The following is an 18724-nucleotide window of genomic DNA, read 5'->3' on the forward strand; positions in this document are numbered from 1 at the left end:
TCGGCCAGCCTGGACTCTCATGCTTTCCAGCCTTCTTAGGGGTTTACACCAACCCAGTGTATACGTAAGTGTGGCCAGGGCTGATCTAGAAGCCATAGCAGCAACGTTCCTCTTCATTTACCCACTGTTGTCTTTTTCCAGTTATGAACAATGAAAGGCCCCAGTGTGACCGATCTGAAAGGCTTGCCCTGGTCTGAGAGATGGCTTGGCAGTGTGAGGACACAAGGGGATTGTCGCTGTCACTGTTTACCTGGGCCAGGGACCCTACTCTCCACCACTTACATACATGACCCTCTTCTGGACCCTCTTCCTTGTGTTGACCACGGAGCGTGAACCATGATTCTGGGGATTGCTCCTCTCCATGCTAGGATGCCCTTGTTCCAATGTCCAGAGTTGTGCCTCTGTCACAATGTATGGACCCTCTGGCAAACAACACGTGTGTCTTTCCTCAAGAATGTTCTTTCTCTCTTGGGGGTCCTTTCATAACCCCCCATTTTGAGCCATCTTTCAACGAGAAACTGGAGTCTTGCTCAAAGCTGGATGTCCTTCCCTCATGAACGATTGGCCCCTTCCTCTCTCCACTTGGATCTCCAGTAGGTTGCAACCCCTGAAGGCAGTCTTAAGATGTGTGGGCAGCCATTCAGCATGTATTGGGTGGGCTTGTGTCAGGCATGTGGAATAGATGCCCTTCCCACCCTCTCGGTGCTAAAAGTACTGCATCATTCCAACAGCAATCTGCTCAGGGCAATGCATGCAGCAGGTGCTCAATGTGTGCTCATGGAAGTGGGCTAGGGTCCAGGAGATGTGTGATGTGAGCTTTGACAGAGAGAGAGCTTACAAAGCCCTGTGGCTTGGTACCAGCCATGGGCTCAATACCAGTCTTTGACGTGCGTCTGGAGGCCACAGTGGTGCTTGTGTCCATAAGGGGTGTGGCATGTGACATGTGTGCAGTATCATACATTATAGCACACATTCCTCCAGGAAGTTCATGGATTCCCTCCTGGAGCATCCTTGGGTCTGATCAAAGAAAGCTCTTTGTAGAGAATCTTCCCACAGGTGGTTTGCAGGGAGTGACAGGAGGGAATGGTGAGATGAGAGTCTGTTCTGAGAAAACCCTAAGGTTGAATTCCTGATCAGGAACTGGCTAGCTGTGTCTACCTGACTTTTGGACAATTTTTCAACCTTAGTTTTCTTTTCTGTAAAATGGGGAGACGTTTCTCCACCATATATCCCCACTGGTGGTCATGAGGACCATTGAGGCAATTCCTATAAATGTGCTCTGATGAGTGGGTGTCGGACTGTTTTCTCACCACCCTGGACTAAGCACCAGAGGTTGGTCACTTACCCCTCTCCCCATCTCCTCTCCACCATCCCTCACCTGAGCAGAAACCACCAGCATGGAAAGTCTGGAAGCCTTGTGGACACAGCTCCTGCTCTTCCCCAAACGCAGCTGCCCACAAGTGTGGAGCTGTAATTAATGGATGGTTCCCCAAGGGCAGACATTTTCCTCTCCCCCTTAGGTGCAGGGAAAGAGAAGATATTTCCATCGTAGCAAGTAAGAAAAATGTCTCGTTTCCCCACTTTTGTTATAAACGATGTACGACTTGCTTTCTCCTTAAACCTCCTGACCCTCCACACTGTATACATATTTATATATTATTCATAGTGGATTAAAAATGAATGCGCTCTTTACCACGGCTCTACAGCGCAGTGACAATACAAATTAACGTATGATGTACTTACTTTTTGCATGGCAGTGATGGGAAATGTTGATGTCCTCAAAGTGAGAGATAGAGAGGGGTGGAAAGTGGGCTGGTGGGGCGAGTGCACATCTAGCCACACCGTCAGGGCCCGAGGCCCTGCCTGCAGACAGGGATGGGGGCTATTCGGGGCAGCAGCCTCGCTGCAGAGCTGGAAAGGCCCTTTCCCTTCCCTTCTCCCAAGGAATGAGGTCCAAGCTCCCCAGGGGGTTCTGTGGGCCCTTCCCCTGACCAGATCTCACCGAGCTCCACCTCCACCGTACTGACCTGCTTCCATGCCCCTGCACCCACCCAGCCTTCCTGTTCTTGCGCCTAGGGTCAGGCACGTCCTCTGGGGTAGCATTCTTCTCTTTTTCCCTTCTCTTGGCTACCTCGCTCTTTCCTTCATCCATCCATTCATCCATTCACCTATACTTTTGCTTGAAAAATACTTGATGGATATCTTTGACATCCCAAGCTCTGTACTAGGTGGTGAAAAACAGCAGTAATCAGAAAAAACAAAAACAAAACCCCACAGTCCCTGAGCCATGGAGCTGAGAGTCGGTCTTGTGGGGAAAACAACATAATTGTTTATTTGTTGAGCTACTCTTGTTGGATTCTCTACTGTGGAAGAGAAGAGTTTGCTATGATGAACCTCAGTGGGTCTGAGGGGACCCACACAGGGGAGGCCTTCGTGAGGCTGAGGCAGCTGCGCTGAAGGACGGGATTACAGTAATTCGATGAAGTAAGTGAGGGAGCGTTCTCGTGGAGGGAATGAGACAGAATAGGGCCAAGGTCCTGTGGTGAGAAAGAGTATAAAGTATATAAAGCATCTGGAGAGCAGAGAGGTCCCTGTGGCCAGAGGCAGCAAACTCAGGGCTTTGAGGGCGAAGAGGGTGGAAGGGCGTGCAGGGGCTCATGTTCCTCTCAGCTGAGCTCTCGGAGCCCCCAGCCACCTCTATCATCTCCCACACTGCATTCTCTCAAAATGCCAGCATTGTACCGGAAGAGGACCCTCTAGATGCGAGATCCTTCCCGCATGGGCCTGTGACCACAGCCCAGCCCAGCCCAGCCCATGTTTGCTGAACTTCGTCCAAGGGAAATGCCCCTGCTAACAACTTGTTTCTTTGGACTCTGGAGGTCTTCCAGTTCCCCAAGCCCCCTTCAAAGGCAGGTGCCCAGAGGAGAGACAATATCTCTGGCTTTAATCCAAGACCACCTGGGACAAGACCACCTGGAACAGGCAGGCTAGTGTGAAACAGTGACACACAAAATGCTGGTCGAATCAGTGCTTTTGATGAAGAACAAAGCATAGCCTCCCTTGACCAGGCTTAGATAAGCAACACGATGACAACAATGAAATCAGCAACCATAGCAATGACAGACTGCTGACATTCGTATAGCTCTTTGTCACTTACAAATTTGACACACCGTCTCATCTGATCCTCACAACAGGCTTATGGTGTTAGTATTAGTATTATCCCCCCATTTCCAAGGTGTGGAAACTGAAGCCTTGAGAGATCAAGTGCTCACTCAAGGTCAGACAGAGGGGAAACTGAAGCTTGGGTGTTAATAGCCTCCCAGCCTCACAGAGAGGGGAAGCTAAGCTTTGAACCCAAGCTCCTGGTCCGACTCACACTGCTACTGCAGGGCAGGAGGACACCTGGAAGCAAAGATGCAAAACTGAGAGAGCTCTCTGTGGTCAGGCATGTGCAGGAAAGGATCTCCTGTGTTCAGAGGGGCCGAAGGACACCCTGGAGGGCAGTGCTTCTTTGTGGGGTTGAACTTGAGAGAGGCCAGTGTTTTGATGCTCTCCTCAAATGGGGAGCTGGCCGGGGTGGGTGCACTTATTCTCTTAAATTCAATCACCAAGAAGGGCTGTTAGACTCAACTCTGTCTTAAAGCCTTTGTTACTTCTTAGAAACTGATGGACAGTAACATCTTCATCGCCACCTATAGACCCAAGTGAATGGCCACCTCCATCTCCAGTCTGCCAAGGTGGCACAGGCAGCATCGCTGGTCTTTCCTCTCATTAAAATGTGATGGATGGAAGTTTGCAGAGTTTGTCACCCTGAGGGCTTCTCCTCAGGGGACAGTTGACCTGCCTCCACCTGGAGATCTGATTTCCTCAGAGCCCCACATCCACTGCAGCAAGAAGGTAAGAAAGGTCAGCACAGATTTCCACGGGCCCTCCCACTGTCTCTGCCTTCAGGTGGGTCCCTTGTTCTGTCACACATAACGGAAAATCACAGTAGAATATTTAGTGGAGCTCTCAGCTTTGGGGTTTGTTCTGAAGTTCTTGCTTATGTTCTTTGACCAAAACCTAACAAATCACTGTGTTTGTGCCAATACCAGGGACTTTGAGTGGATGAATGGTATAGAGAAATATGAAACTTTTCATCCAGATTTAGCTGGACTGGGAAATGTATCAAGTTTCCAAAAGTGCTTTGCATACCAACAGCTTTCTGTTTGGGAGTAAATGTTCTCATCACCAAAGGATCAACCTTTCACTTACATTTGATTCTTGGGAGAACACAATGCTTTCTTCTGGACCCGTCTCAGCTCCTCATAACCACCTCCCTCAGGATGGACCTCTCATTTCTTCAAATAATTTTCTTCTACATCAGTCTCATGGGAAACTTTCAACTAACCCCTCACAAGGGTGTGTGTGTGTGTGTGTGTGTGTGTGTATCCTACAAAAACACATTGTAATCATGGTTCTCATAAGAATTGGAGAATTAGGACATCTGAGTACATTATATACATTGGAAATTTGTTTTAAAGTCAAACCATCCAAGTTTGCTATATCTTAAGTTACTTATCTGTGCAATGGGGTTGATATCCTTAACAAAACTGCCATAAAGCTCAAATATGAGGTTAAACATACAAAAATGTATGTGAAAACCTGTGGGACGTAGGCCTTTGGGATTTTCAAGTGCTACCATTATCTACAATGCTTCTACTTACAAGGTATATTGCAAAATCAGGATTTACGATGATTCCAGTATTGTATAGACTTCTTTCTACAAATGTACACATGCATAACATTATACCCTTACATATAGCTCCCAGCTCACCTAAGTTAAAATAAAAACTACTTCAATACTAATGGTTTGACCACTGAAGTATCCAAATATGCCAGAATTATTGTACATCTTTGACTCTACCAAGAAATAGAGATTCGGATATAACCATAGGATAATATCATGATTAATATTTTAAAATCAATTGGTGGGAAAAATATACTAAGTGCTTTTATGTCAAGTTGGCCAATTCAAAAAAGCTCTTATTGTGAATAAAGGTGATACTTGAGGTTCTCTGTTTGGTTTGCTAAGAGGCATGTGGGTCCCACGGTGACACAATTTGCAGAGAGGGTGGCTTCCAAAGGTTGTAGCATAGATTCATACAGAAATGTATTATTCAGTAATAATAATAGAAAATATAACAAACAGCTTTCATAGATGGGAAAAAAAACAATGGAAGAATGGAGGAGCCAGTGTGAATCCTGGTGATCTGAAGTAAATTTGTTAAACAATACCTTGGTTTGGTAATTTTGCTTCATGGTTCTGCTAGCCTTTTTGGATCATGGTACCAAGAGTTCGACTCTATTTATTTTTATTTATTATTTGGAGTCCTTAACTCCAAAGACTTGTCAGACCACCATGATTTTCTCCATCAGTAACTTATTGCCATGAAATAAATAAATTGACAAGTTAGCCCCAGCTTTTTCTGAGCCATGGTAATTAGGATAGTGGTCACCCCTCCTCTGTGAGCTGCCACAGGGTTGTCCTTGGTGGGAATCCAGAAAATATAATCCATTTCTGAGAAGATTTGGACAAAAGTTTAAAAACGTTTCTTAAGCTTCCTGAGAGAAGTCTCAGCTCTACTCCTCAGGTTCTCTGAATGACCCTCAGTTGGTTCCTATGCCTCCAGCTACAGATTTGGGCCCTCCTTTCTCCTGCTCAAGAGCTGCCCTTTCAGAGAACCTCAAATCCTCCCTCACTGAGCTCTGGGCATAGCTTCATGTCCACAGGGACGACGACTTCATGAGTTGGATGATTGAGTCTTGGGATCTGTTGGAAACTCACTGAGGCCCAGCTTAGCACTGACTTAGATTCATGATTATGGTGGGGAGAATGGGCATGGCTTTTCCTATCCCACTGCCACTGATCAGAACCACGATTCTTCCCTTCAGTCTATGCTGTAACTCCAACGTGATGAAGAGTAGGGCCATGTATATTCTTCGTAAATATGCTAAGTCCACTAGAGATAGAGTCTCAGTTCTCCTTCTGCACCATCCCAGGGTCTTCCCTGTCACCTGTGTGAGGGGCGACTGAGCCCAAAGGGTGGGGTTGGGTAGCAGGAAGGTAAGAAGTGAATGGTGCTTGCGAATCCTTCTCTTACTTGACAATGGTGGTCCAGGCCCCTCCTGCTGACTGTCTGTGCTCTTCTTGCTGTGGTAGGCTATGTGGAAGGGCCAACAGCAAGTGCACTTTTCTTGGGTTTCATTTGTTTTTACCTCCATGGACTTGCAAATCGGCTTTTGCAAGTGGGAAAGTTGATCAAATTCAGCCTTGTGTTAGGTACAACAATAGAAACAAGAGAAAACTGTATCCAAAAATTTGTATTCAAAAAAAAAGGCAAGGTGAAGCAGTAAGATAATAATGCAGTCCACAAACAGTTAATGCCTACTTGCTCTGTGCCAGGTAGTGGGCTTGGCACCAGTGCTATTAAGATGGCTGTGCCTCCTGCTTCAGGAACACACAGATAGTCATGGTGATCAACACACACACAGCAGCCCCATAAAACATGCCTCCCAGTTGGGCAGAGCCTTGAAAGAAGAATGGGGTTTGGGTCTGCAGAGAATAGAAGTATTTCAGGGAGAGGGTAGCACAGCAAGGGTATGGGGACCCTGTGGAATGAAGCCTTTTTTGCAGAGACCATCTAATCATTTGGTTTGGAGTGGGCAAAGGGGGGATGCTCCCAGGAGACTTGAGAGGTGCTGGGGCTGAGCTATGAAGGTGAGGGGGTAGGTGGCCATCAAAGATTTGGGCAAGGAAATCACAGCTGAGCTTCTGCTTTAGGTACTCACTGTGGTATCCCTGGGGAGGACGGGCAGGAAGTGGGGAAACTGGAAGCAGGAAGCCCTCTTGCAGGCTGCCATGTTCATAGTCTAGCAAGAGTTGGTGTACACTGGGCTAAGCTCAGAAGGGAGGCGTTGGAAGGAGAAAGATTCAACAGGTAGAATGGATTTGCCCAGGGGTCAATTGGCTAGGAGGGAAGAAGGAGAGAGCGAATTCCTGAAGCCCACTAAGAAAGAAGCAAGAATCTAGCACTGTGTGCAATTTGGTGAGAAAATGAGTTTCAGCTCCAAACATTTGGTTGGCCTCCAGTTCCTCAAGAACAAGTCTGTTTTGCTAAGTAGATACACAGGACTTCTGCTGTTACCGTTCTAGAAAAAGTGCTGAATATGCTGTTCAGATGTTTTCTGGGGTAAACGGTTGGGCCCATTTATTTACTTGTTTATTTTTCTGAGCAAATGAAACCCAGCCCTGGGTCTTGACCTCTCTGGGTGCTGGGTAGGGCAGCTTCCAGGAATGGCATATCCACCGTTTCCCAGCATCAGGCAGAATACAACTGTTCCATTATAACTTCCCAAACCAGATGCTTTACTGGTTCCTTAAGATGGCAGAAATGTGTGCACGCCTGCTGTGCATCCGAACGGAGAAATCAAGCCTGAAGGAGCAGGTGGATGTCACACAATCCATCTTCTGTTCTGATTTATAGCCTTTCTAGTAAAGTTTGATTCCAAGCGTCACTATTCAAAATCAAACTTCTTTAAAACTAGGTTGCCCTTGATTATCTGAATGTCCAGGTTCCTCTCTGATACCTTCTGCTGCCTCCTCTTGAAACCCTGAGATTCCCAAATTCTTCCAGCTTGGCACTTCCGCTCCACCCAAGAGCAAGGCTTGGGTAATATCCCTCTCTCACCCCACCCCAAACACCCTCCCTGGTCACTCTTGATTTGCATATCAGTAAAGAGTTAGTGGGAGGGTAAGAAAGTGAACTGGCTTGGAGACCTGAGTCAGAATCTCAGATGGAGGGATTTATGGCTTTTTTGTGTGGAGCTAGGGTCAGCAAAGTACAGTCCAAGGCTCAAATCCGTTTCCTGTCTGTTTTTGTACGGTCTGCAAGCTAAGAACGGTTTTTACATTTTTAAATGGTTGAAAAAAAAACCCAACAAGAATAATATTTCATCACATATGAAAATTATATAAAATTCAGATTTCAGTATCCATAAATAAAGTTTTGGATTTCATCAACAAAAATTTGGAAATTTATTTCCTCTCTTGTTGTATTAGTACCTACATCATATCTTTGACCTTGGCCTGCAAAGGCTAAAATATTTGCAACCTAACTTTTTATAAAAGAAATTCCAGGTGTTGGGGACTTTCTCTTCTGTCACCTAGAAACTCTGAATTAAAAACTCTGGCCACGATGGAAATCCCTGTCCAAGTTATTAGTATTTGGTAACATTATTTATCCAAGTAACTTATTACTTATCCAAATAGATATATGGGCTGCCTCTTCATTCTTTGCCATTTGATTTTTGCAAGGCAATAACACTGATGATATTGATAGTATTGACAATCATGATCATGGTCCTTTGAGCGTTGGGGGCCGGGAAGGGGGGTAAGCAGCAGAGCTGACTGGCCACTCTTTCTGCCCACAGGTCACAGGCCTTTCCAGTGCCGCTACTGTCCCTACAGTGCCTCTCAGAAGGGAAATCTGAAGACCCACGTCCTCTGCGTCCATCGCATGCCTTTTGACAACAGCCAGTATCCCGACCGCAGGTTCAAGCGCTCCAGAGTCGACTCGGAGGCTTCTGGGAATTTCGAAGACCCCACAGCTGTCAAGGCGGGGAGCTCAGCAGAGCTAACGGAGGAGGGCAGCAAGGCCCAGGAGGAGCGCAACTGAGCCAACCAACCCGGATATTGCAATATTATTTTACACAGTTTTCAGATTATGCATCTGGTAAAAGAGTTTGCTAACTGCATTCCAAGGGGAAAAAATCATGTACAACCTCCCCTCTAGTGTATAGAACATTTAAAAAATTTAAAAAGATATCTATATATATATTAAAAAAAAATCCCCAGCCCTTGAAAATGGCTGCTAAACTGTTACCCGGCAACAAGTATTTCCAAACAATGCAGGTGGGAGAAAAGGGATTTCAGAAATGCTTGGTGTCCTCCGAGCTCAAGGAAGCTGGGGGCCCTTCCAATGCTAGAGTCGTCTTTGTTCAAAAATCATGCTCTTAACTGAAAAACGATACCATCTAAATGATTTAGTGTTGCCTTGAAGATGGAGGGGCTGTGTTTTCATTGTTGAAAACACCTCTATAATCTGACACCAGCTGCTGTCATCTGCCTCGCACCCTAATGGGATGTGTCGGGAGGCGGCCGCGGTGCCAGTCAGACTGGAGCGGTCACTGCAGAGAAAATCAATTCACGTGGTGTTGTAACTGCACTCTCAGAGAAACCTTAGCCGGCCCGCAGCCAGCGCCAGGGCTGACCGGCACTGCAGAGGATTGCCATCTTCAACGTGCATTTAAAAAAAATCCACAGCCAAATGAATCAATGGTCAGGAAGTATCTGCAGACAAATGTCCAGTGCAGGTTTGATGAGTAATTCCTTTTTTTAGATCAAATTGCAGTATGGAGGGAAATGCTTTTTTCTTGGTTGTCTTTTTTTTTTTTTAATTTTTGAAGGAACTTACAAGAAGGTTGCTAAAAAAAAAAAAATTTAGGGGTACATGATATAAAATGCTTAGAAAAACTAGCCCACCCTACCCACAGAAGGTGCTGGTGAGGAATGGAAGCTTATGTAACAATAGATTGTTTTTATTATGATTTTAAAAATTTTACTTGAAAGAAGGCTGCTTTGGTCCTTATTATCAGATTTTTTTCATGTGTTAGTTTTTGTAAGTCTCACAGACACGAAGCAAGATTTTCTTCTCCAGCAAGCTCTTATGAAATAGCTTGTATTAAAATATGAGTCTAAACATCCTGCTCTCTATCACTAATGAAGAAAACTGTTTAAGTTAAAATGTCTGTTTTTGTAAAACAAATGTGTTCTATATTTTTGTAGATTTTAGAATTTCTCCTGATTGGATACTCCAAATTTATCAAGTTCTGCACCACCCAGAGGGAGATTGGAGAGCCAATAATGAAACAACTCATTCTTCTAAAAAAAGATTTACGAAGACTAGTTAATGGTTTATTCCTGAATCTGCTAGTGTGGTGTCAAAGTTCAGCCTCTTAACATACTTCCTTTGAGTGACATGAAATTGGTGCTGTTGCTTGTGACGGTGGAGAAGTATTGAAGTATTAACTTCTTCTAAAAAAATCATTCAGACTTAAAAAAAAAAAAAAAAAAAAAAAAGATAGATATCTCCTTGCAGGCTGGGAGCACAGAATAAAACCCCAGGGCCTTAAAAACTTCAGCTCTGCCTACAGCAGTTTACAAAAATACTAAACTGCAATCAATGTAAATAAAATGCTTCGCTATCCTGAGACCAGAAGGAATCTCAGGCTAATAAGGAATCCGGTTTGCATATGCTGTCGAGAGGGTGACATCCACCCGGGGTTTCAGTGTAAACGTGGTCGCTGTACAACGTGGACCCATCTGGCATAGAGCAAGCTGCTTTCTTGTTTTTCTAGAATAGTTCTCACTGCCTTACTTAAATCGAGTTGATAAACTTAATGCAACTGTTTCTATGATCCTAGAGAAAGGACTGAAATGTTATTGAAAACTTTCCGACTGTAGTAAGCTTTAGGATTTTAAATGCACTACTGTGTTTGGTGACTGTGCCAGTCGCTTGCTTTCTGTGTGTTTGCCCTGCCTTTGGTATCTTAGCAAAGAAAAATATAAAAAAGAAGAAAAAAAAGTAAAAAGAGCAAAAAAGAGGAAAAAAAAGTGGGAAAAAAAACGAGAGCCACATTCCATTTCTAGCACCTTGGGCGCTCTTTCAGTATCCTTTTGTGTCTTTTGAGCATCGTCAGATGCGACAGGCAATAATTCTGTTTGTGACACTGGGAACATCCCCTCTTCTTTGTGGCGTGTGTGTTGATTCCATTTTGTCCAGTGCTACCGTCCTTATTTCCCCCCTGACACAGGCCTTCTTTCCAGAACATTTGTAACTTGTAATACAAACAAGTGACAGCCGCAGTGATGCAGTGTCAGTTTCTGAATGTCATCAGGTTCTCATATCTAAACATGTCAAGTTTTTTCCCTGTAACTTCTGTAGTCTGTGATGCTGGTCATAATACTGTCTACATTCCTACACAAAGAAAAAAAAAAATCTATCTTGGAGGAAATCTGAGATCAATAGAGTAGAGGATTTTGTTGCTATGCTTGTAACAAGTAGAAAACTTTGTATTTAAAGTTTATTCTTGGTCATTATTTATTATTATAATACATCAGTTGACAGAACTTTATTCTGGTATAGAAAGTATTAAAAGTTGTTTTTCCAGCAATGACTGTTTTCTTTCTGCTGTTAGAATAAAATGTCTTTGAAGCAGTCCAGTTTTATCCAGTGTTTTACGCAATAAAACCTCTACCTCTGGGAAAAAAAAAAAAAACACATCTTTTCCTATTCACATATTTTACTAGGAGGAGGGAAACATATTTTTGCAGCTTTATCAGATTTTGGTAAGACTTGGTCAAACACCACTTCTTACAAAAAGCCCTGCAGTATTCTGGGTGGATGGTTCCCATACCCTGGTGCTTTTTCAAGCTGAAAGAGTATCTCTGTGCAGTATGAATAGCACGTGTATCTGTGTGTGTGTGTGTGTGTGTGTATGCACACCCATGTGCATTTGTGAACTATGTTTCTTTGAAAGCTTGCAGACATGGGTTTTAGTGAGGTAATACCTATGCAAATACCAATGCTCCTCATACTAGTAATTATACAAGACACTTAAGGCATTGGGATCTATTATTTCCCTTTACTGGTAGCAAGTTTTAAAAAAATCATTAAATGCAAGGAAGTCTTTTCCCTCTGAATGATCAGAGGACAATATGAATTCCTTCTCCAGAAGCAAAGGAAAAGAACAAAGAATAATAAAGTCTACGGTATGGTATCTGGGCTGCTGAAAAACAGAACTCTGCCACCGATCTGAGAAGGTTTGGAGTGTGTGCCCCACACTTGATGCGCAGGCTTGCTTTTTGACTTGTTTTTTTGTTGTCGGTGGTGGTCTGGTTTCAAAACCGAGCTTGCATGGTGCATGCTGCAGCTCTGGAATAGGTTGGCCCACCGAAATGTTGCAAGCAAAGGCATCCAGCCATGATACAGGAATTTGTAAGTCACCGGGTTTCTTTCAGGAGGCCAGACTGTTGGTGTCCCTGGACGGGAGCAGATGACTTGAATGAAATCTTTGGCAGTCCCGAGAGTCCATTGTTAGAAACAGCAAAGGTGAGTTACGAGGAGTTAGGGAAGGATCAGAAAATGAACCCATCAGGGAAGGAAGGTTGATTAAGAGGCCATAACTCCACATACATGATGGATCTCGATCCCAAATGCCTCCAGGGGCCAGGCAGGATACCTCAGTGGTGAGAGGAGGAGAGTAGAAATTGGGAGGGGGGCGGTCTCAGGGGCCATGGGGAATCCCAGCACTGCTCCTCCTCACCACGAAGAAGGCGGCATCAGGGCTTTTGACTTTGCAAGAGACACTGGACACCGGGATTTTGGGGGAAGTCTCTGAATTCCACGTATTGGTTCAAAATGTGTATTTAAAAACTGTGTGATAAATAGATGATCAAAATGTGATTTATCCACAGAAGGGATTTTTTTTTCTTTTCCATTATGATTTATCACAGGATATTGAGTATAGTTCCCTGTGCTAAACAGTAGAACCTTGTTGTTTATCCATCCTATACATAATAGTTTGAATCAGCTAACCCCAAACTCCCAATCCATCCCTCCCCCTTGGCAGCCACAAGTCTGTTCTCTATGTCTGTGAGTCTGTTTCTGTTTCATAAATAGGTTTGTTTGTGTCCTATTTTAGATTCCACACGTAAGCAATATCATATGATCTTTGTCTTCCTCTGTCTGACTTACTTCACTTGGTATGATCATATCTAGGTCCGTCCATGTTGCTGCAAATGGCATTATTTCATTCCTTTTTATGGCTGAGTAATATTCCATTGTATATGCATGCACACCACATCTTCTTTATCCATGCCTCTGTCGATGGGCATTTAGGTTGTTTCCATGTCTTGCCTACTGTAAATGGTGCTGCTATGAACATCAGGGGGCATATATCTTTTCAAATTAGTGTTTTGTCAAGAATGGACTCTTATTCTGCCGTGCAAAGGGATGGAGCACTGACACAGGCTGCAACGTGGATGAACCTTGAAAACACTGCGTTAGGTTGATGAAGCCAGTCACTAAAGAAACCAGTCCTGTGGTTGCTGGGGTGTGGGGAGGGGAGGATGGGGGTGACTGATGGCTGAGGGGGACGAGCTCTCTTCTCCCAGAGATAAAGACGCTCTAAAATTAGATAGAGATGCTGGTTGCCCAACTCTGAATATATTAAAAACCACTGAGTTGTATACTTTAAAAGGGTGAATTTTATGGCATGTGAATTATATCTCAATAAAGCTGTTACAAAATAAAAATAAAACTGGAAGGAGGCCTTTTTAAGAAGCTTCAATATGTATTTCCATCAAAATATTTTGAGCTCTTCTATAGTCACAGACAATTGGCAGATCAGTCCGTTGTAAAGAATTACAAGATTGAGGTGTCCTGACTTAAATCTGAACCCTGAACTACTTATTGGCTACTTGATCTTGAACAGTTTAGCTGTTCTGAGTTCATCGTTACCTGTAAAGTTATGAAGTTAAATGCAATAACGTAGGGGAAATTATATGTAGGTTTATAAAGGACTCTACAAATGCTAGATGTTGTCGCCACTGTTGTGTAATAAGTTATGGATAAATTTGAGATTAATTTCACATACACAAAACACTGTACACTAACCCCCCCCCCCCCGTGTTTTGGAAAAGTCTCCCCGGTGGTCAGGTGGTCATGATTCCTCCACACTCATCCCCTTCAGATAAAATTATCCTGGACAAATGTCTTAAATTTTTTGTTTTCCAATTTCCTCATTTGAAAAATCAGTATTTTAACCACTTTCTTGCCATTCTCAGGGTCTTGGGGGCAGATAGGGAAAGAGTGGGATGCTGGGGGAAAAGAGTTGGTCTTGGGGTTAGATGTTATTCCACTCACTTGTTTGATGAAAGTTTACAGGGGACCTACTGTGTTCCAGGCATCAGGCTATGGGCTGGAGATACACAGGTGAGTCAGAGATCATGCCCACAGATCACTGTCTAAGGAGAAAACAGACTTCAATCTGATAATCACACAAATAAATATAACACATCTGGAAGAGGAGATTCAGAGATAAGATGGATTTTTCACGTCACAGAAGACTTCCCTAAGAGGTGACAACGAACTGAGATATGAAGGAGAGCATGCCGGGTAGAGAAGCAGCACGTGCAAAGGCTGTGCGGGTGTAATGGGGCTTGGGAGGCCTGTCTCCACCTCTCTGAGCTGTGGGATCCAAGTAGGTCATTCCAGCTCCCCAGATCTGCTTCTTTATCTGTGAAGTGGAAAATGGTGCCCACAGCCAGGCTCTTACTGGGATTAAATGAGATAGTAGTAGATAACTGTGTTACAAGCTGCACAGACAGCAAGCTACGTACCACCAGGTTCCGAGGACTGTTATTGAAACTGACACCGGCTAGGAACCCACTTGAGCATTGAAACGGAGTGCATTCTGCAGATGCATGGCTTTCTGTCTTGTTCAGAAGTCAGCAAGATAGGAGTTGATGTAGCGTGATCCAAATGCCTTCTTCAACAGATTTACAGGATCCCAGAGAACCATCAGTCATAGACCACAACCAGGGGCCTCAGTTTTCTGGGAAGGAGTGGGTGGGAGTCTCCTGGTCCCAATTCAAGGTCTTTGTATGGCTCCAGTCTATCCCTTTGTCGATGGGTTTGGCCAGCGTGGCAGCAGCACTATTTGCTGGAGGAGTGTACATAGGTTGGTGAACATCCTGATTTCCCCAGACTAAAGGGTTTCCCAGCACGTGGAACTTCCAGTGCTAAAAGCAGGGCAGTCCTGGACAAATCTGAATGGTTGGTCAACCTGGGTCCAAGGCCACTCCCTCTAAAGGCACATGTCTGGGCGGAACCAAGCTACCGCTGCCCTTAACTCAGGAGGCCAGTACGAGGCCAATCGGGGGAGCCAAGGGGCTCAGAGCATGGGCTTTGCTAACTCGAGACTTGGGTTCAAATCTTCTCTGCCACAGCACCTTTGCTGTAAGGGTGAAAGTTGACAAGGTACACACAGCATTCCACACAATGCCTGGCACGTGGTCATTGTTTATATACCCTTGCTGAGTGACCGAATGGATCTCTGTTTCTACTTCGACTAGGTGGGGAATGTCTCAAATGTGAATTTCTCTTCCTGGCAGCTGGAAACTGCTGAGCTGCTGATACTCAGTGTTAAGGTACTATTTTGTGCTGAAACTTTTATAAAGATGGTAACCCTGCTGTCTCTTGTAGTTTGGGGTTTGCACACTTCCCCTTCTCTGTTGAACATTTGTATTGTAACAGTATATTATGAAAACCTCACCTGGTGTATTGTAAGCACAATCCCAAGGAAATTAGTGTTAAATATTGTGATCTTATTTTCAAGATAGAAGGGCTAGTCCCGTTCCACAGAACTAGAGGTATGTTTCCATGGGGAAGGAAAAAAATTCATAGTGTAATGCAATATTAAAAATGTCGCCCAGCTGAGCATTCCATGTAGGGGCTTGTGAAGAGTTTTAATCTCATCACCTGTTGGTGTTAAGAGAAAAGAGAAAGATGGAGGGAGGGAGGGAGGAAGGGAGGGAGGCAGGAAGGGAGAGGAAGGGCTTTTGTGAACAAGGAAATCACAAGCAAAGAGGAGGGGGAAAATTTAAATGATCCCAGACCGAACTGTTTTGCTGTTAATACAGAAATACAGTGCAAGACACATTTAATGGGCTCTATTTTTTATTATACTATGCTGAATAATTAAGTTTGAGGCTAAGTGTCACATGGATTTATCTTTTAATTAAAAAAGCATGGTTCACGCATATTTGAGTGGTAGTCCAAATAAATGCAATATAGAAATTTATGTTTGTTTATCTAGGTGTTAATTACCTAGAGATTGTTCTGGATTACTTCTTTTTATAAAGTGTCATAGGCTCGTGTCAGAACGAATAAAGCTTGCCCGTGGAACCTTATCAATTTGCTAACGATAGTGCTGGTCTGACCTGAGGGGGGGAGCAGGGGAAAACTTTGGGGATTGTTATGTATACACATGCCCCCGTTCAACCCACACCAAATAAAACAGTCGTTTTAGAAAATATTTCTAGGACATAAAGGCACAAATATATCTTCGTTGTTTTACAGCCTCTTGTCCACAGCTATTTATAAAACATGTGATTATTTATGCATTGGGTTATGAGAAGTTTGGCTGGGAGAGGCTGTGAGTGAGGCTGCATCAATCCAGTTACCTGTACCCCGGAGAGGTGGAGGGAGGGCTTCTCAGCAGAAATGGGGCCGGACAGGAAGTTGGCTGCTGTGATTTGTCTGAAGTGTGTCAACCTCACTGCCTCTCCCAGAAAGAGCAGACAGTGGGAGAAAGAGGGACAGCAAAGTTGAGGCTTAGAAATCACGTTTTTTAAAAACAACGATGCACACTGAGAAAGCAAAACCAGAAGCCCACACAAATTGCCCCTCATACCTTGGGTCAGTCCCTGCCTTTTTCTTTGTTTACAAGCGATTTTTCGTGGCAGGTTCACTCGAATGGCTTGGAAACCTCCTGAACAAAGGAGCGCACCCAACTTAGAGGACCCGGTCTGGGGATGTCTAAGTTGGGTGCGCTCCTTTGTTCAGGAGGTTTGTTTGCCTTGCGTCGCCTGGCCTCTTTCCACTGCGCACCACAACTCTACTTTTGGCTGCCAGATCTCCAGAAAATCAATAAAAGTAACTGCGGGTCCTGGTGGGCTTCACCCGGCTTGGTGGGCCTTTCTCTCGGGGTGCAGGGAGAGACCGGGACCGGCACTCAACTGTGCTTCTCTCCAGCCCAAGCTGGGGGGAGCATCGGGAACCCCCAAACAGAAAACCAGCCCAACGTGGAAGCTCTCCGCTGGGTAGGGTTTCATTTTCAATGTTTTTTCCTTCCTCCGGGAGACCTGGCGGACTGATGGAGCAGGTCACTGGGCAGCGCGCCTGGAGAGGGGCGCCCGGGCCGGGCGGGCACTGAGCGGGCGCGGCGCCAGGTGGGAGCGCCCGGGGTCTCCGTGCCGCAGGGGGTCTGGTTTCTTCGGCGCGGACCCTGCAACCCGGCCTCTGACTCAGCCCCTCGCCCCTGAGGGATCAAATGAGCGTTGGCCGGAGGGGAGAAGGCTCCCCGCGCCGAGGCTTGGTCTCCAAGCTCCTGGTCCCCCAGGGCTTCTCATTTGGCGAGGAAGGGGACAAACGCTCCAACGGGGCTCGCTGTGGCATCGGGTCCCAAGGAGGGCGCGCGGGTCCTGCACGGCAGCAGCTGCTCATGCCATTACCGCGGACAGGGATCAATGCCGCGTATCTTTTAAATTATTGACACCTGAACTCTGTTTTCCTCCCAAATTGCTGCCCGTTTCCTCCTCAGAATCATTGCTGTTACCAGAAATTGGGACCCAGTAGCACTTGAGGGTGGAGCGGGGGCGTTGCTGGGAAGAGCGGGTCACCATTTGTGCCAGGTTCTGGGGACCCAGCAGAGGAGACGCAAGGAGGGTCCCTGACCCGGCTTCTCACCCCGCCCCCTCAGTGATTTGTTGGAAAGTCGGTGGGGGGGGATGTCCCTTTAGATCAGTGGTCAGAGAAGGCCCTTTCTTTGGGCCAGAGGATTTGCTGGCTGCCAGCAGGTCGACAGAGCCTTATTCAAAAAGATGGCCCTGAACTGGGGGAACCAGCAGTGAGGTGTTTGAGGGCCCAGGTTTCAGAGGCGTTCAAAGAAGGGGCCCTGCAGGGCTTTGGAGTCCAGGACATTGGTCTGGAATGACATGGAAGGATCCATGTGCCCAAGAATATCAACTTCTTTTTTAAAAATTAAAAAATATATATATTATTGAGGTGAAATTCACTTATATAAAATTAACTGTTTTAAAGTCTACGATTCAGTGGCATTTAGTAAGTACATTCCCTATGTTGCCCAACCATTGGCTGTATAAGTTCCCAAACATCTTTGTTACCCCAAAAGAAAACCCCACACCCATTAATCAGTAACTTTCTATCCCCCCTCTCCCCAGCAATATGCAAAGTCTCCATGGATTTACCAATTCTGGATATTTCATATAAATGGAATGATACAATATGTGACCTTTTGCATCTGACATGTTTCACTTAACACAATGTTTTCGAAGTTCATCCACTTGGTAGCATGAATCAGTATGTCATTCCTTTCTATGACTGAATAATCTTGCATTGTATGTTTATACCACATTTTGTTTTTCTATTCATCCACTGATGGACATTTGGGTTGTTTTCACCTCTTGGCTATATCACATAGTACTGCTACGAACATTCGTGTACAAGTATTTGGGAACCTGGTTTCAATTATTTGGGGCATATACCTAGGAGTGGAACTGCTGGATCAGTGGGTAATTCTGTGTTTAAATTTTTGAGGAATCATGAAACTCAATCAGCTTTTTATTCAACAGATCAGCTCCTGTCACTACACTGCTTAGAACCCTCCAGTGGCTTCCTCTTACATTAGAATAAAATCCATACTCCTTACCTTGGCCTTTGAGGCCCTACATGATCTGACTTTGCCAACCTCTCTAACTTCGTCCTCCATCTCTCCCTCAATACCCTCTCTCTCTAGTCAGCATGGCTCTTTGTACTTC

General features: G+C 44.9%; 1 protein-coding gene across 5 annotated transcripts in view; it reads left to right on the forward strand.

Moving 5' to 3' along the window:
- Positions 1-9497, forward strand: part of ZNF536 (zinc finger protein 536) — a 418463-nt gene extending 408966 nt beyond the window's left edge. For all 5 annotated transcript variants that reach the window (XM_007165033.2, XM_007165032.2, XM_007165035.2 and 2 more), the window contains one exon: positions 8473-9497. In XM_007165033.2, the coding sequence (XP_007165095.2) occupies positions 8473-8717 (245 nt within the window). In that variant the 3' untranslated portion in view covers positions 8718-9497. The remainder of the gene's footprint in view (positions 1-8472) is intronic.
- Positions 9498-18724: the final 9227 nt, after the last annotated feature.

This window comes from Balaenoptera acutorostrata, chromosome 19 (genome assembly GCF_949987535.1).
Source record: "Balaenoptera acutorostrata chromosome 19, mBalAcu1.1, whole genome shotgun sequence".
Lineage (NCBI taxonomy): Eukaryota > Metazoa > Chordata > Mammalia > Artiodactyla > Balaenopteridae > Balaenoptera > Balaenoptera acutorostrata.